This window comes from Vanessa tameamea, chromosome 21 (genome assembly GCF_037043105.1).
Source record: "Vanessa tameamea isolate UH-Manoa-2023 chromosome 21, ilVanTame1 primary haplotype, whole genome shotgun sequence".
In the NCBI taxonomy this organism is placed as follows: Eukaryota; Metazoa; Arthropoda; class Insecta; order Lepidoptera; family Nymphalidae; genus Vanessa; species Vanessa tameamea.
The window spans coordinates 3,722,337-3,744,902 of NC_087329.1; the positions used below are offsets into that span (position 1 = coordinate 3,722,337).

Here is a 22,566-nt window from a genome sequence, read left to right on the forward strand (position 1 = left end):
TCTCTACACATGTTCACTTACGTGTAACGCAGTTTTAAAAGAAGATATGCTAACAGTATTTATCATTTATCAGTTATCAGATATCATGGTATTTAATTGATATATAATTCTAAGTATATGGGCCATGGCGTGAAATTTATATTTATTTGTTTTATATATATATTGGCTTATATGGCCTGTAAAGCATAGATTATTTCGTCAATGTCATGTCACAATGGATCAAGAAAACAAAAAAAATACATAGGTTTACATATACTATAAATTGTGATGTTAATAAAAAAAAACAATTTGACAGTAATAAATCTTATTTATTTTTAAAGTAACCAGAAAATATACGAAGGCAGTTTTTGTATTTACATATAAACAGAATTTTATTTAAATCTAATTATACGATAAGGCACAATTAAATGATAAATTGAAACTTATTTATTGTAACAAAAACGACATAGAAAAATGTTAATATGGTATTAAATGGGAGATCGTTATATTTAAAAGTAAAGTAAAGCGATTTAAGTGAGAATAGGTGAAAAGTGAAAAAAGTGAGACAATTATGAGGCATGGACGTGAGTAAGATTACATAATAATTATATACTAAAATTAAGTCTGTTTACTTAAATAGTGAACAATGACCTTAGTTTTACAATAAGCTTTCATTTTTAATAATATATTTCAATCCGTTAAGACTTTAAATTAAATTCGGCAAAATGTTAAGTATCATTGTTGTAGCTCTTGTATATCATAGTTAAACATTGATTAAATGTTACCCTTCGTTAAAGCGTGATTTTATTTTAATATTAGTAACAGAACTAAAAAAAAAAAAAACAAATCAATACTTCCGATAGTTATCTCCTGTTCATATCTTTAACCATAGAGTATCAAATCAAATTGTAAATCGGATTATCAAAATGGCATCAATTGAAATGATCGTCTCGGTTACATTTATTAATAGAGCAATGTGGCAACATTAACATTTATTTTGTTGATTTTCAAACCCATTGCAATTATTTTTTAAATAATACCACTCGATTTTTCAAGATTCCCTTTAATCCCTGTTTTCGATTCTGCAGCAAAAATATTTTAAAACATAATAACATAAAAATAAGTTTTAAAAATCGAAGAGAATTATATTTTTTTATGACTGGTAAATCATAATGGGCAGAAATCATTAAAGATACATTAAAAATCTTGACATGTTATGAAATAAAAAATCAAATTAGTGACAATTCCATTACATAGGATGTATTTATGTAAACCTTACAAAATTAAACCATAGCTTTTAAAGAAAATGGTTATTGGAAAAACAATACGGCAATATCAGTGATGTCTATGATACTAACAATATAATTATAATATCGTATAAATCTTCTCGAGACCTAAAAATTAAATATTGCGTTTTATCTTATCCCTATTTACTAAAGTCACAGAATGTCATGTCATGAGTCCAGCTCAAAATATATGAAAAGTTAATGTCACGTCCGAAAAAATCTGCTATTAACGATATTTTGTTGTTATTGAGCAATTAAATGCAATTAATGTTTTATTTATTCCATTTTTAAATTTATAAAATATTGATTATACAGTTATTTAAAAAAATAGGAATGTTCATTCGTCCCTACAGATGATTTAACATAGTCGTTAATCGTAATAAAATTTCATTATACATGGTGCTATTTAATGTAATTTTATATGAATATTGTTAAAATTGTAAAATCACCATAGAGCCGAATCAAAAAACGCTTAAGTTTTTATTATGAAAGTGTTAACATTAATTTGTTTGAATACTCATAGCTCTTCCATACTTAAAGACTTAGTTTTTTTTATCAATAAAATATATTTTTTATACAAAACGTCTATCATTGGTCATATAATTTTTAAGTATAATTTTATTGTCACATCTAGCAAATTTGAGCGTCGTCTGCAACATCGACATTCATGGTGCACTGAAAAGATACATTAGATATGTTAGATGTTATTTATATATCAACTAGCTATCCGCCCCGGCTTCGCTTAAGGAAAATAATGATCCTAAACGTTTATATTGAAAGACAAACTGACAAAGAATAAATCTGTTTTCCTAAAATTTAAACACAATCGGAGGCATTTTTTAGAACCACATAGCGAATAAAATGCAAGCTCTCAATTTTATTTATTAAGAAGATATGTTAATTGCAAACTATCAGATGTGAGACATTGATACGGAAAATAATATTCAAAACTTGCTGTCTGTCCTACCTATCTAAAGTAAGGATTAATTGTACATTATATTTAAGGTACTTAATTGGATATGAATTAATGCTGTATTGCTTAAAATCGCTTCGTAATTAAGCCATTATTTCTCGTAAAAAGTAAAGGACAAAAAAATGGTTTTTGTGGGCTATCCCTAAGAGATAGACATATACTATGTTGAACTATTTTGTTGACCTTTTTGAGGTGTAAAATACTTTAGTACATTATTTTGATCTAAAAAAAAAACGCATCAAAATCTTTGTTTTATAGTATGTAGTGATACATGTAGTGTCCTTGACTTTTTATTGTGTCTGTTATAGTTTTGACAGTCTTAGCTTTGAAAACGCCGGAACCGACTATTTACTCGGACTTCGTCGGCTCATTTGAGCTACAACTCAAAAATAAGCATCATAATATTAACTAAAACTATGTTAATAATGTGAAAGTTGCATATCAATTTTAAAACTTACCACATTACAATATGCTTTAGCTTGTTTAATAAATATCGATCAGTTTTAACACTCGCCTCAGTCTTGGAACAGCTCATTAGCGTCTCTGCCACATCGCTCCTGAAAAAAAAAACATAGCTGTATACCTATACACACTTTATATTTAGACATATATAGAAAGGGGATGGTGACTTACGTATCCACTACAATAATATATGACATTATCAATCAGCTTCACAAGCACAATTAACCCATAAGTCATCATGTTTAAAGACAGAGGATTGTATACCTTATTCATATAATATGTTAGAATCAAAATCGAACAATTCTACTCCTATAACATTATACAATTTTTATTACTTAATTTTTTTTTTAGATTTAAAAAACATAGTAAAGGACATTTGCGTTGACATTTTTACATTTTCTGTTAAGAAATTCTCAGTGTCAATGAGAGAGAGAAAAGGGAAAAGAGAGCAACTGTGTTGGCACACAGACGCATGCTCTATAATATCTCCTGTTGTTATAGAGGATCTTATTATTCAAAGTTTAAATTTTCTTGAAGCTTGTATTGGGACCCTAGGCTACAGCAAGCCGAAGGGTCAGAATCGTCCCTGCTACGTGCAAGTATCCCGTACAATGATGTTTTTGAAAACATTGTATAACATTAGTGTGTGACTTGCTTACTCAGTTACTAGTATAGATCCTCAGTATATTTTGCTCAATTTTGACTTCTGTGAACTCAAATATAATAATCCAATATAATAGTAATTGCTTGGTGGTAGGGCTTTGTGCAAGCCCTTCTAAGTAGGTACCTCCCACTCATCAGATATTCTACCGCCAAACAGCATTAGTAAATATTGTTGTGTTCTGGTTTGAAGGGTGTGTGATCCAACGTAACAACAGACACAAGGGACGTAAAATCTTAGTTCCCAAGGTTGGTGGCACATCGGCGATGTAAGGCGGTGGTGGCTACTTGCCATCAGGTGGCCCATTTGCTCGCCTGCCTATATCGTAAAAAAAAAGCGAAATCTATGGATAAGTCGCCGTACCTGGTGCTCGCTGAGCAAGTAAACGGGCTGCGGTCTGGTGCAGAACTCGCACGGGATGTACACGGCGGGCTCGGCCGGGGCGCGGAACTGCGCCAGGTCGGGCCGGCAGCCGGTCTGCGGAATCATACTCATATTAAATATGGAATGTGGCTCTAACAACACTTGCCAAAACATTTAGAAACGGTGGAAAGTACCTACTTACGATAGTGTAAACAGTAAGTACATTCAAAATGTTATTTAGCTGTGATTCAAATTTAATAGTTTATAGTGAATATTATTTATTGATTCTAGAAAGTGATTATTTTTTGGCTTTGTTTAATAAGATCAAAACAAATAAATAAAATAAATTAAACCTATAAATGAGAAAGTAACTCTATATGTCAGTCTATTGCTCTTTCAGCGCCAAACTATTGAAGCGAATATGATGAAATTTGGTATGAAACAATCTTTAAACTGTCCTTCCTTGGGAAGGACATTTTTTCTCCTTACACCTGAGTATGCTAGAAATTTGGATAAATATTTAATATGAAAATGATTATGTTCACTAACTTAATTATATAACCGTGAAGAATTCAAAAGAAATACGAATAGTGTGCGAGTGAGATGGCACGATATCGGTCTGTCACTAAACGAACAATTAAAGATTTTGAATTGCTCGGAGGTGGGGCTTAGTGCAAGCCCGTCTACGATGTGTGAGCCAGTGTAAATAAAGGCGGCGCATTGATGATGGTGGTGATGAATGGTTAATATTTCTTATGGCTCCTATGGGCAGTGGGGACCGCTTACCATCAAGTGGCCCATTGGCCAGTCTGCCGACCTGTGTTATGAAAAAAAGGTGCGAGGCCGAGTAACGGACTCCATGGTCCCGAGTACTGGGGGCTCCCCCCATGTCCCCGAGCGGCGGTAGCGCACTGACCTGGTGCTGCACGAGGTCGTCGACGGGCACGGGCGCGCCGCAGAACTCGCACGGCAGCCGCACCGGCGAGCCGCGCCCGCTGCTGCGCACCGTTACACACCAGTGAGATTACACACAGTTAAACAGCAAGGCTTCTTCTTCATCTTGTTATTTAAAAGAGTTGGAGGCTGTTTCCCGAAACGGTGACAGAGTGACGATTTAAAAATGCTTTATTATAAAGTTTAGTTAAATAAAATACATTCAAATTGATTTAACTTGAGCTGTCGTTAACTATGGACTTACAAGTTTTCGATTGCATTACTAAATATTGATTTAAAATTCGACTTACCTTTGATATGATTCATTATTTGCATTCTGATTATACGGAGCTGTAACCTGAAAGAAAAAGAACAACATTACCATTATTTCATAATACAATATTATTATTACTCATTTATTTCCTTATTCTCTCATTTATACCTAACATATCTTTCCTAATAAAAAATCTTGGTATGAGACTCATTTACTTATTATAGACATATTTTTTATTAATTATAGGATATCCTACCTGGATAGACAAATGGTCCCCTTGACTACTGCCCTATTGGCAGTGGTTACCACTTATATCTATTATATACATTGCCAATGAGATACATTGCAAATGCCAATCGATGTTGGGAACTTAGATCTTAAGTCCCTTGTGCTTGTTGTTACACTGGGTCACTCACCCTTCAAACCGAAACAAAGCAGTACAGTAGTGAGTATTGCTTACAAAGAATATATGATGAGCAAGTGATAACAACTCCAAGGGGCTTGCGCAAAGCCCTACCACCAAGTATAATAATATATTACATTATACATATTGTAAGAATACTATGTAAGTAATTACAAAATTCTAAATCTCGGGATCACTTAACATCCGATGGATTATTTGTGCATAGCCTTTAGCCATTTCTATAATAACAATTTGCTTTGTTGTTTTTATGAATAGTCTCTGGACCTACTACTCCTACCAGTTAGATTTGGAATAAAATGTTTGCATATGGTAGCTCGATATCTACAAGTAAGGTTATACATTATTTAATGTCATGTTAATTTAATATGTTAACTTAAATATTTCCTTATGAGTTGGGACCTTACTGATATTCTCCCCAAAAATACAATTCAACCTTCTATTGTTAACTACATTTATACTAAGTAATAATAAAGAAGATAAGTAACAATATAAGAAATAAACCTCATTCAGGCCTCGCCGCAGTTCCCTCAACGAGGACTTGATCTGACTGAACCTGTCTCCCCGCAGTCTCTCCTCACCCGGCTTTCTTAGCTGGAGCTCGTTGAACCTGTCCATAAACTCCTCGGGAGTCATTGGTTTCAAATCCTTCAGATCATTTCGTCTGACTTCTGTTGCTTGTACATTCTCTGGTGATTTTGACTTAGAACCCATTTTTCTTCTTGAAGCTTCTAGTTCCTTGCCTATTTTCGTTCCACAGTTAGATGAAGTTCCTAAGACGTTACCAGCTGGTGTAAGCTCTTGACTCATCCACACTCTACCTTGGAGACGATTTTTGTAATCTTGGTCATTGGTCACTGGATTCTGTAGAGCGTCCATCTTTCTTAGCTTCTCGATTTTTGCCGCTGGACTAAGGACGGGGGGTAAGCCTAGAATAATAACAATGTATTATTTTTATTGCAAGATTATTAAAAAAAACTACACGAATTTGCTCCTGATTTAGCGGTGAGATATTGATATTTGTAGCCAAATGAACTAGTCTCAAGATCTATGAGGCAGTCAATCATTATTTCATATATTGTATACACAATTTTTATGAAAAAATATTGGAATCTAGCTACGAAACTCACCTACGGATAGGTTGTAAGCAGTCTGCTCCTGTCTTTGGTGCTCCTCCGCCTGCTGTCGCTGCAAAGCACTTTCGAGCGGAAGCTGTCTCCTTGGGTTTGCAGGTGGCTCCATTGTCGGGGGCTTCGGCGCTGGACGTTTCTTAACTGCTCCTCGGGGAGCCCTGCACAGACATACAATGCTTTTTATGCTAGATGGAATCCAAAGAATTTACAACTGAAATGAAGTAACGGAATCCTAACTGAATAATCCCATAATAAATTGAAAAGCCCGACTGAATGAAATTGTACCAACTATTTAAAATTTGGCCCTGGAATTAGAAGTGTTTACATTCATGAAGTTTATTGACATATTCAGTTTTATTTTATCTTCAAATAATATTTTTATCGTATTTTCTATAATGTAAGCCTTTGGTTATAAATTGGACATCAAAGATTTTGAAATCGATGGTATTTGAAACTAGTTTCAATTCTAAGTGTAAGGGGGAAGCAGATGTTAAGTACCCTAAGTCCTTTTGTGTATTCAGCCTGTGTGTAAAATTTAGTTTATGTTGAGTTTTTGAACCATATTAAGGAGGTTATTACCAACAGCATCTCATTTAGTAAACACCAGTACATTTAACGAGATAATATGACCTTTAAAATCACCGCTAGCGTAAAGTGTTGATAATCACACAAATGCTTTATTGATAGGATATGTAATGCAAAACAAATTTCACGTTAAATAAGTTTACATACCAATGATTGGAAAGTAAACATAATACATTAATGTAATAAACATTGAATTGTGAAATAAAAACTGTTACCATAAATTCTTCCTAACTTTATCCTGTGCCGGCACTGCAGTGTTCACTTGAGGTTGATCATTAGTCCTTTTGATTCTTGGAATCGCTCCGTTTTGAGCTGAACTTGACCCATTTGCAACATCACTTAAAGTCGAAGAAATATTATTTGAGGATAAATTTGTTCTATCGGATAATGGACTCGGGCCACTAGACTGAGGTCTTATATTAGCCACTTTGGATGTATTCGAACGACTTTCATTCAAGCCTGAAGGACCAGCTGAATTTTGTCCATTGATTTGCAATTTAGATGTTTTCAATGAACTTTCTGAATTAGGATTTGTTGTAGAAGGATAGCGTCTTATCTCTGTAATGGGGCGACTAATGTTAACATTATTCGAGAAACCGTTGAAGGGCTGAACTATTTTGGCTGCATTAATTGCGTCAGATGAGTTGCTTGGTTTTGGCAAGTTTAATGATTTTGGCACATTCGTCGTTTTGTCATCCTTCTTAGTTGGCAACGGATCTGTAATAGAAAAAAAAAGAATGTAGGTTAAAGAAATCATTGTTTTATATTTGAACACCTACATGTGTTACAATAAAATAAAAATGATAAATTATAAAACGAGAATAAAACAGAACACACTTCTCTAAAAAAACTATGCCACTATTTCATAAATTTAGTTTAATAAATGTTTCAAATTACAAGTGACTAATAAAATGGTACTTTACAGGTCAGTCTAGAGCTTCGGAACGGTGTAGAAATAGAAGCTAAAAAATAAAACGAAGAGGTTTTAATACTACTGCCACTTAATCAAATTGAGAGAAAATTCTTTCCAAGTCTTTCTGTAAGAAAGACATAGATTTTTGACACTCAATATACAAATATAATCCAACTGACTTGTGTGGGTATTTTACATGGGAGTGAAGAACTCACCATCATCGAGACGTATGAATCCATGGTTTGAGTCCAGATGAAGCTGTCGGTACTTGTGCATGACCCACTCGCCGCAGTCAGCGCATTGCTCCGTGCGGGCGCCGCAGTAGCGCTCGTGCGCCGGCATCGAGCTGCGACGGAGTTCCAATGCGCAGAATCTAAACATATAGCCTTACATTAATAATTGTGAAAAACACTTAAACTGGCAGGTCAACTCACAAATAAACTATATAAATCATTCCTAAATCATGTCTTACAAAGGACGAGCTTACTTGCAAGACTTCATAGTGTGTGCACAGGAATCCCTGATGTGATCCTCAAGATCAGTTCCACATACACTTTCACCACATTCCTTACATGGCACTACAAAGATAAAATTATGTATGTAATGTCAACCAAATAGTTATCACAAATATTTTCTTGAAATAAGCACAAGTGATAAAATATGTAGATGGCATAAATCAAACATTTGTAGAAAAAAAAATTTGCTTTGTATATAAAAAAGAATAAAACATAAATTCTTACAAAGCTTGTGAAATTTCTCATGATGTTCCTGCAACTCCGCCTGTGGCACTGGTTCCTTGCAAACCGGACAAACGCGGATGTTGCGTGCACAGAATACTGTGTGTGTAGTAAAATTAACAGCCGGGATCTCCCTTTTACTATAGAAAAAAGGGATAAATAACTTAATTTATTAATATCTGAATCTTTGAGTTAATAACTATTTTTGATAATTTATACTGAATGTGATGTTAGAATTTTTACAAATCATATTAATGTTTATATTTGTTTAACACAGAATTAAGTTTTTTGTTACAGGTAGACAGGAAGATAACTGCTTAAGTAATATATAATAACTATTAAGCACAGTGAATACCTATGGATGGTTATTGATAAACTAAAATTATTTGTATATTTTTTATTTCAATATTAAAATAAAGTATACCATTCAATCCCATATACCAAGGTATATAACAAAGTGAAGCAATTGAAAATTATACATATATATATTTTTTTTATGATGTGCTTGTGATGATTGCAACTAATTATGAAGTATCATAATCATAAAGATTAAGAACTAAAAAAGTAATAAAGTCAGTTTCAAAATATTACCTAAATTTTTTGTTACAAAAAGTTATAGAATAAGATTTTATCTGAATTTCAAATAAATCAATTTAAAGTCTATAAGGAATATATTAAAAAATAATCTTAATGATAATCTGAATTGATTTAATGGAAATAGAAGAGGGTAGGTAATAATTATTATACAAAAAAAGGAAAAAAGAGGAAGGATAGTAAGATTAGTCCCAATGATTAAATGAAATTGTAAACAACCATGAGAATAGCGTCCGACACATGTAATTTGCTCCATTTATCCAAAAATAAACTCGCAACGTATGATGTTATAAATAGAGCAATTATTGACACAACACCAACTAACTTTAAGGCGTAAAGAAACTTACCAGTTCTCACAAGTTTTCGATTCCCCTTCGTCCATTGTTAATCAGTAAATGTGAATTAAAACGATAAAGTCACTTAATATGAAGTACCAAAGTTAAAATTTATAATTCACATGCTATGTGATGTGACTACAAATCGGAACCGTAAAGATAGGACACGTTTTAGCCGCCGTTACCAATATTTGCAAATAATCTACTTTATCAATTCTCAAAATAAACGCTTTACTGTATAAATATTTTTGCTAATTATGATTTTAATCAGAATTTCTGATAGCTATTCATTCGAATTATAATTCGGTAAATCCCGTATTCTTTGACATTGACAAGATTGTAAACATTGCCATAAATGTTCATTTTATTATATACCATATACAAAAACTTATGCAAATTCAGGTTATAAATGCTAGAAAAGATTCTTATTTAGATTTTTGATGTAGATATTTTGAAAACCTACAAATGTTTCAGAGTATGGACGTTTTTATGTTTCTTAAAAGAGTTTTTTTTTATATCTGACATACTTTTTACATCATTAAAAGTGACAACAAAAGTCTGAAGTTGATCCACAATGCTCCCAACTCAATCAACTTTTAAGTATATAAATCTATCTAATTTTACTGTTATGACTAAATGTACTATCTTAAAAAATAAATCTGCAGTCTTTCTAAAGATTTCTATGATTTTTTGCTTTATTTAAATAAATATATAAATTTTTATTTTTGACATTTTGCGCACTAAAAACGATGATTTTGCACGTGTAAGGGAAAGTTTATCTAAATATGTTCAAATATCAATAAAATGCAAATTATACTAGGAGAGAAAAAACCAGTTTTATCTAATTACATATTTGAAATAATTGGATTATTACACCCAATATGTCATATAACTTCATATCTATCATATAATATCATAAAATGTGCTTCAGTTCGAATGCATTTATTTACTTAAGACAAATAATTATTATAATAAAAAATATGAAATTATAATGCAATATATCAATTCTGATTCAATTTTTAATCGTTCGATTTATATTTTAAGTATTATCGATCAGTATTAGTAACAACATACTTGAGTCTTTGAAGACATAAAAAACTAAAAAGTAAACAGATCTACCTCCTAAGCAAAGTTTGAGTTGGTAGCACTATTATCTTAAGAAAGCAGGGGGATTTTTGGGTAGTTATTTCTCCTTTACGCTAACTGCTCATCAGTTTAGTCAACATTTTTTCGATCGTTGTTAGATTTTTTTAAAATAAAATCAAATGACTATCACATAACAAATAAAAAAAATGTTATAACGAGTTTTAGAAGCTTTATTTTTATTAGAATAGATTTCACTATTTGTAAATTGAAATATAATCTAAACAAAAAGGGTAGACTTAGTTAAAAGTTACGGGTAAATCTATTATGCTACAGAAACTGACCAAACAAACAAGACTTACCTACATTATAATACGAGAGATATCAGAAGTTTAACAGTGAAATAAAAACGAGATTTATTATACAATTATATTTATTTATATACAATTTGTAAAAGTAGTGATCATTACTAGTAGTTAAGGAAACAGATAACTTATGAAAACACTATTCGACTACGAAGTACATAATGCTATACACGAGAACATTGCTCACTACTTTTGCAAACACAATAGAAATATGATTTATATCACACAAAGCCTTTGAAATTTTAAATTACATTTTCACTAACATACATTTATCCACAATGACGCCTGATATATGTTATCTCATGAAATTAAAAGTATTACACATCCATTAACCATACAATATTACATACCACAAGTATTTCAGATTGGAAGTTTTAACTTGCACAGAGAGCTTAAAGCAGTTGAAATTTTAAAGATAAATAAATGTAGACCATACTCATGCATGTTTGATGTAAAAACTAAAATGAAAAATATTCACTCTCTTTTCTGTCGCGAAATACTAAAGTCTGTGAATTATTAGATATTATTTCAGTATATAGTAATAATGTGATTGCTTTATGACTATTTTTATGATATATGTTATAATAATGTACCAATAGTTAATACTAAAATAAAAGATTGAATGTTTCAACATTCATTATTTTTTAGTTGAATTAATATTCTTTGGAAATTATAAAATTTTAGTTAAATTTACATTTTCCAGCATTAAAATATTAATCCAGATCTTACAGAAATTATAAATATTACAATCAGATGTTTGTGAGTTTTGTGACTGTAAAGTGAATATATAGCCACATTGCACTTAACATTGTGTAAGAATAGTATTATTATTGATAAAATAAAACAAATATCAGTTAAAGTTAAAACTAACCATCAGTTCTAATAAAAAGTGCTTAACAGAACACTTTCGTTTAATTATATTATGATAATTATCAAAATACAATTCTGTTTAAAACATCTAAAGTTACATATATTTACAAGAGAATGAAATAGTTAAGTTAAAAAAAAATGTTATAACAAGAAACAATCATTAAACAAAGACAATACCCGTGATATTGAAAAATGAACTAGGAGTCTTTAGATTGCAATTGATCTGATTATGTATTTTAAATAGTACTACTCCAAGACACACCTGCCAATGATGAATCTCTATACTATACTCTAAAATCGAAAACTTTTCTTGCACTGAAGTCTGCTCTGACGACACTTCAAGAAAGAGTCTAATTTAAAACACCTGCTAAAAAAATACTCTAAACGGGCTTATTCGCCATGTATCTTAGTAGCTGGCAAGTTTTAACTTGGAAAAGTCTTTAAATTACACCATCTGGTGAGGTGAGAGTTAGTTTTAAAAGTTTCCCCGCTGGAAGCCAAGACCAACCCCTCGCATGGTATGCGTAGTCGCGCGTGCAACCTCGTACTGTGCCTGCATTGCTTGGAAAAGTTCTTCTTGCTTTTTGTTGGGGTCAGCAGTAGAGTCAACTGTTTCCGTTACAACTGCAGCTGTAAATAAAATAGAATTAAAAAGATATATTTGTATTATCTTATTAGCGCATAATACCCCAATGCTGGGTGCCTTCCTTCCTTCCTTCCTTACCTGTTTCTACCTTAAAAAAACTTTAGCTAACAATAACCTTAGAATTTTCCATAAAAGAGTTCAGCTCATCCAGTAATTTTCTGGGCTTGCGTAGGGGACGACTACTGTTTATAGTGATATGCAACCAGTGGTTAATTAGGCTCAAAGTACTTTGACATGTAGTAGATGTGACTAGGCATTCACGGTCCCATTATTATTTTTATATAGACTTCTTATAATTTTAGTTACCTTATTAATTATAACAAATCACATATTGTATAATCTTTATTAAATTTGTAGAGCTAAATACTCACAAGGATCTTTGATGCCCATAAGACGCATAAACTTAGAGACTTGTTTGCCATCGGAATCCTGCGAAAATCGTGCACCACTCCACTTGGCTGCCTCTGCTTCCGCAACTTTCTTCTCTTTGTTGGACCATAGAAGCTTGCGCTTTTGCACCTAATAATTGACATATGTCAATAAAATAATATTGATATAGCTTAAATGTAAAGAGCTTATTAAATATTTTATACATCAATTTCAAAAGAAAATATTTTTAAAAGCATTGAGTGTTCAATCTGTTAATAATTTAATATACATTTAATCAAAACAATACATACATGATAATTTGACATTGTGCAGTCCAATTAATGTGAAAATGATTTATTCAAACTTATATTATTACGTACACAGTAAAATGGCTGTCTTATTGCTTGCTAGTAATTGTCTTCATAATGAGAGCAAATTCACAACAATAATATGAGAATCAATTCAGCACAATATGTTAAAGGTGTTTGAATAACAAAAATCATTACTAAACTATTGGCTAAGTCACCTGGTCGAGTATCTTGTTAGAGCTGATGGCTCCGGTGTTGCAATACGTAGGCAAGCCGTGCGGCGCGTCGCCCGCCGCAGCGCGCAGCTGCTGAGCCGTCGCCATGGACCCATCCGGAGTCTTGATCTGGAGACCTGACAAAACAACAACACTTTGAAAACATCTTACATTTAAAACAAAATATTATTAAATTTTTGTGAACATTTTATAATAAATTATTTAGAATATAAATAGTATTCATGTTACAATTGTTTTTTTATGTAGTATACTCTAGTGCGTAGCTTTAAAGGCTGCTTGCATGGTCCTAATTTGAAGCCCTAAGCCAAACTACACTAAAAATTAATTATTATTATTGATTATTTGCAATGTTTATTCGGCCATGCTATGGGAAACACTTAAGGTTGTTTCTCCACCTTAACTTTTACCAATCTTTTTAGATTTGCCATCCTATTGGATTATTTTTGTTAGGGAATAGATATGCACTAATAAAAACACTTATGCACTATAATATATCCCGTGTGCCGTAACCCGCCCTAAGACCAACCTCCGTGATTGAAATTGGTCAGAATATCATCATTATATACTACTAGTCAATCTGTGATCAAACAACAATAAACAAGTATTTTATGCTCACCCATTTTCTCCATAACTTCGAGTTTCTTGTTAACTTTATAAGAGGACGGCCTGTAGTCACCCGATGGAGAACCGCGCTTTTCATTTGTACTATACAAAAAAAATAAAAAAAATCTAAATTCTTTAAAGTTATTATAAGATATTAGTAGTATTATTACATATTCAAAATAGATTTATGTGAAGGTTTTATAATTATGTATTAATAAGGGCATTTCAGAAATGCACTTGTTCAATGATGTATATATATCATATTAATTTTTATTACTTTATAGAAACTTAAATATATCATTGAGAGCCGAGATGGCCTAGTGGTTAGAACGCGTGCATCTTAACCGATGATTTCGGGTTCAAACCCAGGCAGGCACCACTGAATTTTCATGCGCTTAATTTGTGTTTATAATTCATCTCGTGCTCGGCGGTGAAGGAAGACATCGTGAGGAAACCTGCATGTGTCTAATTTCAACGAAATTCTGCCACATGTGTATTCCACCAACCCGCATTGGAGCAGCGTGGTGGAATATGCTCCATACCTTCTCCTCAAACGGGAGAGGAGGCCTTAGCTCAGCAGTGGGAAATTTACAGGCTGATTATGTTTATTATGTTAAATATATCATTACAATTATTTTAATTTTCTTTATATTAATACAAAGATATTTTACATTATACATACTATTAATGTCTTAGAGATCAGTTATGCATTTAACATTAAGTTAAGTTAAGATTTTAAGGGGACTACATGAGCTAAATGCAAGTTTTATAATGCAAAAAAGTATATGATCCAATGCAGTAAACCAAATGAAAAAAATATATGATAATCTTGAGGATACATGCTAGTTATTTGTTATTTTGAAAACATGATGTAATTATTTTGGTACAATAGAAAAAAATCACAAATTGACCTCTAAAAAAATCTTTTAACAAATAATAACTATACTTATTATTTTTATAATATTTACATTCAATAATTCTGGTTTTTTGTCAGATTATTCTACAAGCAATATACTAGTTTACCCTTATGTCACTTTTTTAGTAAAATCAATAGATTTTTTTAAAATCAGATATTCTTATTTTCGAACAAAATGCGTACGCCACATGCGTACTATTAGAAAAAAATGTGCAATCAGTTCGCATAGAATCAGATTTTTCGAGCTATTTTTTAAATATTACGATAGAGTAACTTGTCAAAGTAAGGAAAACATCAATTGAGAGTGACTACGTTCGATCCCCATGAACTCGAAGCAATATGATATTTTTCATTAAAAGTACTATAGGGCATATTTAGATACATATTTTTTAAATACATACTTTTATAATAAATAAAAATATAAGTACTAACATATATTTATTTTTTACAGAATAAAGAAAGTCGAAAACAATAACACGGAAGCTATTTATATTGCGTAAGAGTTTAATTTTATCGATTTTGTTTATAATAGGAATTAAAGTTATGTATGAACTAATTTTAATAATAAAAAAAAAAGTAAAGTCGTAACAAAAAAGAAATGTAATTGTTGTGAACCAGAGAACTAGAATATTTAGAAGTGTTATTTGTACGTAATTCAAAAAAATTATTTTTTTTGTACCGTCCGCCATATTGGATTGAATATGGCAGCAATTCATGAATCGTGCATTGTCATCGAGACTAAATATGTGTGCCAACTTTCAGCTTCAGTGGAAGTGGGTGTAATATTGATTGCAAGATTCCAGGACATATGTAAATACATTCATACATACAAGTGAAATTAAATAAAAGATTTAAATAAAAAAATTAACACTAAATGTTTTTTTTGTAGTACCAAATATAAATATAAATATTTTAAGTTTAATTAAATCAGTTTTATTATTTAATCATTTTCGAATAACAGTCAAAAGCAATACAAATAATTCTAATATCCTATCTATTTTTATGAGATTTATGATTAAACCTAGTATGATTAACCTAGTTAACCAATGATTCAACCAAATCGACTTGACGACATTTTTTTCTAGTAAATATTTAGATGTTTTTTTAAATTGAATATATATTTTTTCTTTGTGAACCGATATTAATAAAACGAACAAACACTAAGCTATATGCTACCCCACGGTTACTAAACTACAGATTTCGAACACTTACGATTTTATTATATAAATAGATTATCAAACTTTTATAAAATGTTAAAAATTGGTATGTTTTAATATTTAGTATAAGAACTAATTGTGGTATAATAATATAAATAAAAATATTGTAAATTTAATTGAATCAGTTATATTCTATCGTGTATTGTTAACTAACATCGAAAGACATAAAAATAATTCTGTTGTCCTATCTATTTTTTATGAGATTTATGATTGATCTTACTTCGCTTGGTTTGGCGCCATCTATTAGAATATTCGGGCGTAACCTCGTTACCTCGCTTAACCATTAGTTCACGGGCTTGCCGTTTTCGTCGATTTTGTAAGTGTGTGCGTGTGATTCTCAAGGGCAATTAGCTCTTGTAGTCCTCTTAAGTATAAAATAATCATACTCACATAGAACTCGGTGGCGGGAAAGCGGCTCCACGCGATCTGGAGCGCTCCGAAAGGCGATCCCGGCCACCCCTGAGGACATAAATCATAACGTGAATATTATTATATCCTATGTTTCGCTACGTCGGTACACGGTAGCCGCTAACATGGGCGTAAGATATACAGGTACTCGATTATCTCTAAGGAAGTGTATTCAGATTCCTTTTAAAATTCATGAGAATTTTTCGCGTGACGTGTCCAGATTTTTTTTCAATAAAATTTATCAGTTACAAATATTTCCTAAATGATTTTTAAGGTTTAAGTTTAAAATATAAGCATACCTTTTATTTATATCAATAAGTTTAATTTGAGAAAATAAGTAGAATCTCCTAAAATTAATTTCATTAATATTTAAATATTACCTTCTCTCCTCCGACCGCCTGCTGTGTCTATTGTCACGGTCGCGGTCGCGTTCTCTATCTCTGTCGCGACGATCACGATCAACAAATCTGTAAGATAAAATAACTTTTAATTGTCATCTAGTCATTTATTCAGTCAGAATAACAATCGTAGCTTTATTAAGTTGAAAGGGTTAAACTTGGTTAAATCCCTTGGTCCTATGCTTGATCTCACAATGGTGTAAGTGACTGCGACAGTAACGGTATACACATACATCATACTCATTAATTATATAAATTCTACTAGTCAGTATCGATTCTTTACTTTGGACTGGTATTATTTTTCCCTAAAATATAAATAAAGGAGTTGCAAGAATAAATAAATATAAAGCAAGAACCTGGGCGAGGCTGCGTCGCGCGCGTCCTGTGGAATATCTCCGTTGTAGGGCTTCAGGTCCATAAGTGCTGGCATCTGATAAAATCAAAATCAACTTTACTCAAGTAGGCTTTTACAAGCCCTTTTGAATCGTCATTTAACACACTATTTAAAGTAAAGCTACCACCGGTTCGGAATGTAGAGTCTACCGAGATGAACCAGCAAGAAACTCAATAGTTACTCTTTTACATCTAAAAATACAGTCATGTTAGTTAAATACAATTATATAAGTATGTCATGTCTCCTGCCTGGAAATCAACAAGCATTAACTCCACGTTTTTTATCATCAATATAATCTTGTATGGAATAATATGCCTTCTTTACCAATGTACCTTTTACAATTGAATTGAAAAAGGAATTGGAATTTTATTATAAAGCGGATACCTTACCCCAATACAAATCATTTATTTACTAATAAATACATATCATTTAATTATTAATATATTGAGTTCAGCACTGATAATATACATTACCAGGTGCTAGGTGAGTAGTCGCTACTGGATTGGTCGTAAATAAAATTATTTTATAAAATAAAACAAGCGGTCGTCGAGGCATTAAACAACACTACGACTGTCGTAAATTTCAATTATTATCGCTGTACATAAGCTGTGGCGAATTCCTTATCGTATTGAAGTATTTTGGGTCAAAATGTGATGAAATAACATCAAATGCATATTAAATACTGCGGAACTAGTGTATGTACACAATGGAGGCTTTATCTTATGACATAATGTGCAATTTAAAAAAAAAATTGATTAATGCTATTTATAAGTAATAATTGTTCATAGGAAAAAACATATAACAGCATGATGCATCGTTCATGATTATAATTCACTGGCTCTTATCCCATTTATTGTTTAGGTATAGAGGAAATTGGTTTGGTCTATCTAAACTCTCTTTACTAAGGCAATTCTTCGATATCCTGCATAGTATGCATATGCTCACCTTAGGCTCCGGCCGGTCACCGCCACGCCGCGAGCTCTCCGGACCGCGACATCGCTCCGTTCTGTATACAAATCAGTCTATTACATGAAATTAAATTATAAATGTGAACAGTGGTAATAAAACCGTAACATGTGATAAGGCTTATAAGCGAAACCTTCGGAACTAGTCGAAGTCATAAACGTTGACGAAACTTGATGGAAAACATAATTATAATTAATCAATCTAATTACAAATGTATTGATTATATCATTGTACATACGTTTCTGTTCTGTGTGTATGTCACTGAACACCTTTTAAACGACTGAACCGATTTTGATGATTTTTTTTATGTAGTGAAGTGGGCCCACGATTGATAAGATTAGACCCGTGATAGATATTGTTATTTAAGTAATAGAGATGATGTTTAAGCCATGATTCACTTCTCAAAAACCTCGTAATTTATACGAATGTCCAGGTCCTAGCTTATCTCTGTCACATTTAATTACATTCGTTCCATTCGTGATGAGTTAAATTCCCAACTAAAATAAAGTATAATACGACGACAAGTTGATTGAGCTCACCTGTCCTTGTAGTGCCTGTCGTCTCTGCGCGGAGAGCGTCGCTCGCGCTCGTGTCGGTCGCGTTCGCGGCGCCGCTCGCGTCGGTCCGGCGAGCGCTCGCGGTCACGTTCGCGCTCACGACTGTCATCTAGTGGAAAAAAGTGCCAAATTACAACAGATTTATAATTAATTTTAATTAAGCTTGCATATTGACTTTCTTAATGTTTTGATAATGTCGCCCCATCGACAGTTGATTGTTTCAACAATTATTCTCTAATTTTAAAAATATTTATAATCATTATTTTGAATCAAGTATAAGAAACATTTGTGCTTTATAGTCCAATAATGCCTTTTAAATTAACTTTTTAACTACATGTTCTTAATACTTTTTTATTTTACTTAATCATATTGGTAACAATTTTATTTTCAGCACACTTTTATGTTGGTTAGCAATATTACAATTTTTTAACACCTATAAATGTTTTCTTGGAAAGTGTACGAAAGACACACATACACATGCTAATCTAGGACAAAGTTGCAAATGTTATATGTAGTTGCAATTAAATAGGTTTACACTTAACAAGTGCTATTAAGGCTTTTCTAAACAGAAAATATTTCAACTTACTGGAACCTCGCCTATCTTCTCGCGAAGATTTTTCTGATGCCTGCGGCTCAGCTTGCGGCAGCTCGGGCTCCGACTCTCCTCCTTGGGACTCCTGCGACAAGATTACATTACAGTTATGTGGTAATAGTAAAATAAGCCGAATTTTAAAGCGATTAAATATTTTTTGTTAATTTATTAATATAACTGATTAGTATACTACGTTATGTCTATTAATACATGGATGATAAAATAAAAACAAATAATACAATAAAAAACTGCTGACAATTTTGCACTGTTAAACTAAAAAAAAAAAATGGAGTAATTAAATTTTATTTTTTAATTCAAATGTAATAATTAATGTGATGATGACTTTCCCAAAATAACCTTTAGAATGATTAAATCACAAAACAGAGTTCTATTAAAAAATAAAACTTTTTATGAATACTATTAAGAAATGATTGTAAGGCAGCTATCAAACGGGTTTTAACTTTTTTGTATAAATTATTAAAATGTACCATATGTGTTTGTTTCAATTTCTTGTCCTTTGAAACAATAAATCTTGAATATATTAATGATGAATACATAGTATTTTAATAAATAAATATATATTAAGTTTTGTTTATAAGTTAGAAAGATTATTTTCTATTCATTTTAAATACTTGCGATATACAAATAATTAAATGAACAACCTTATAACCTTGTATTTTTTTTATAGTTTTAAATACAGAAGTTTGTTTTACCTTTTACACCACTTTAATATATAAAATACAGATAATAAATTAGACTCTTTTTATCGTCCAATACATTGTTTATCTGTCTTAAAGCTATGTACTCACATGCTAGTTGTAAGAGAAGGGCCACATCAGTCGCTCATCTTGACACCGCAGCGGAGGTGGTATTTGACTTTGGTTTTGTGTCAATTTACAAATGGGTAACATATAAAATAATAAAAGTGTTAATATCATCGTCGAAAAAAGTTTTTTTGTTAATTTATATATTTTTCTTTAGATGTTCAAAAATATTTTTAAGAACATTAAAATTTAAATTTTTTATAACGCGTTTAACTGTTTAATTATTATTGAATTTGTAATATATTATGTTTAGAATACATCCCATTGTAAATAAAGTTACTATTTTTCATAAAACTACTTATGGTACTAAAACATGATTGTAGCAAAACTTCAATGGTCCAGGTGTAAAAATCATACTCATGATACAAGTTAAAAGAAATTAATCTGTTAAGAATAAACCTATGGTATAATTTTTAGTAATTGCATGCTTATAAAGTTCCAATAAAGGGAACAAAAATCAAAGTCAATTCTTAGAAATCTTGCAAAATAATGAATTTTATTTTAATATGATTATAGTACTATAATAATTATTAATAAAAGTAGTATTGAATAAAATAAACAACATATGGAAAAGGGTTGTTTATATTGACCAAATCATTAGTTACTTGGCAACTGTTATAACAACATTGGAAATGAGATGTAGAAACATCTAATGAAACAAAACCTGATATCTTTCACAGGTCATATTTACTAAACAATTTCATACATGGAAAGCAAAGCTGCATGGTGGTAATCTATTATTGCCACATTATTAAAATGACATTCACAAGTATAATTAAACCTTACCCAATATTTTTAACCCATAATAATATTTAAAAAAACACCACATATCACGTAGATTTTTTTATCTTCAAATTTGTATCATGAATACTAAGCTATAAAGTACAATACTTTTCTAAGGAATAATCTAACGCCCGAATTACAGTATGAAGATCGCTAAAGGTATACCCAACTCTGCATATTCTGAACCCAGACAAAGTGTAATTATTATCAATAGAATAATATGTACACCCACCTCGCTCAAGTCCATGTTGACATTGTCATAGTTCACATCATCTTCCTTCCGACGTCCGCTGTTGCTCACCTAAAATATGAGTCTATTGTCAAGCAGAGAAAGAGGTTAATATAATTTTTCTAATAATATTCTTAAGTATTATTCTAGAAAAAAAAAACACTTTATTAATCGCTTATATATTTTGTTTTCGTCGTATATTAAAGTTGGTCATAGGGGCTATCATACGCTTATTATTTAGAATAAATTTAATTAGAATTACGTCATAAATTTATCATAATAAAAATCTCTTGTCAGCACCATATTGTTTTGGATATAGTAGAAATGTTTTTTAAAGTTAACATTTGTTTATAATTAGTAGTAGCGCAAACATAAAGCTATATAGCCTTTCCGATTTAGTTGTATTAATACAAAATATATTCTAAAAATATCAAGACAATTTGTAAAACTTACCGATGGTTGATGATTGTAGCGATCAGACTCAACCTCATCGTCACTTCCGTAACCAACTAAGGAGTCCATTGTGGATATTTTTATTGGATTAGGTGATTAATCACTAATATATTTGTCAAATAAAATACACGAATCTTTTCTTTTACAATTTAAAACCATTCAAACGACAATATGGCGGCCAAGCGTATGTTACTATGTATATACTATATAAGATATATTTATATTATGTACCTCCTCCTTTTTTTGGGCTGGTGTTGCCAGTACTTCAATTTTTAACTCGATAAAAGTTATGTCATAATAATAATAATTTTTATATATTGGCTTTTATTTGTGCTAGAAAAAGCCGACAAGCGAATTCATAATTAATACAGAAACCTCAAAACTGTCATTTTTTAACGTACTTTAATAAGAATACTATAAAACTATATATGTATATATATATATATATATTTATTATATTTTTATTTACATTTATATGTAAGTACATATATATTCAAAATGTATTGGTATTAAACAAAAATACATTATATACATTTGTTTGTGTTCAGTATTTAATTTAAAAATGTAATATATTTGACCCTCAAGTTAGTTCAATTTTTTTTTTGTTTTAATCTTTCTGATTAGTTATTCACTGTTAAAAAGCATCTGTTCATCTGCGGTAGCTTTGAATTTAATATGAAATTATTAGGATTTCGTAAGG

At 31.2% G+C, this 22,566-nt stretch overlaps 2 protein-coding genes across 6 annotated transcripts; both read right to left on the bottom strand.

The window, feature by feature from the left end:
* Window positions 1-761: 761 nt before the first annotated feature.
* LOC113404618 (uncharacterized) lies at window positions 762-9,930 on the bottom strand. Of its 2 annotated transcripts, none has more exons than XM_064218250.1 (12): window positions 9,662-9,930; window positions 8,724-8,860; window positions 8,471-8,561; window positions 8,199-8,356; window positions 7,286-7,787; window positions 6,483-6,643; window positions 5,857-6,281; window positions 4,969-5,015; window positions 4,641-4,719; window positions 3,725-3,838; window positions 2,697-2,795; window positions 762-1,940 (listed from the first exon to the last, which is right to left on the bottom strand). In XM_064218250.1, the coding sequence occupies exons 1-11, from the start codon at window positions 9,694-9,696 to the stop codon at window positions 2,754-2,756; spliced, it is 1,791 nt and encodes a 596-aa protein (XP_064074320.1). In that variant the 5' UTR covers window positions 9,697-9,930; the 3' UTR covers window positions 762-1,940; window positions 2,697-2,753. The 2 variants fall into 2 exon arrangements, with proteins under 2 accessions (XP_064074320.1, XP_026501335.2); XM_026645550.2 differs by having other exon boundaries at window positions 4,641-4,722; window positions 9,662-9,929.
* A 1,217-nt stretch (window positions 9,931-11,147) lies between these two features.
* On the bottom strand, window positions 11,148-22,088 carry LOC113404596 (arginine/serine-rich coiled-coil protein 2). Of its 4 annotated transcripts, none has more exons than XM_064218186.1 (12): window positions 21,867-22,088; window positions 21,417-21,485; window positions 19,572-19,662; window positions 18,968-19,094; window positions 18,408-18,468; window positions 17,425-17,498; window positions 17,051-17,137; window positions 16,653-16,721; window positions 14,143-14,231; window positions 13,509-13,642; window positions 12,985-13,132; window positions 11,148-12,597 (listed from the first exon to the last, which is right to left on the bottom strand). In XM_064218186.1, the coding sequence occupies exons 1-12, from the start codon at window positions 21,933-21,935 to the stop codon at window positions 12,443-12,445; spliced, it is 1,173 nt and encodes a 390-aa protein (XP_064074256.1). In that variant the 5' UTR covers window positions 21,936-22,088; the 3' UTR covers window positions 11,148-12,442. The 4 variants fall into 4 exon arrangements, with proteins under 4 accessions (XP_064074256.1, XP_064074255.1, XP_064074258.1 ...); XM_064218185.1 differs by having other exon boundaries at window positions 19,572-19,659; window positions 21,411-21,485; XM_064218188.1 differs by having other exon boundaries at window positions 21,417-21,498; window positions 21,867-22,080.
* Window positions 22,089-22,566: the final 478 nt, after the last annotated feature.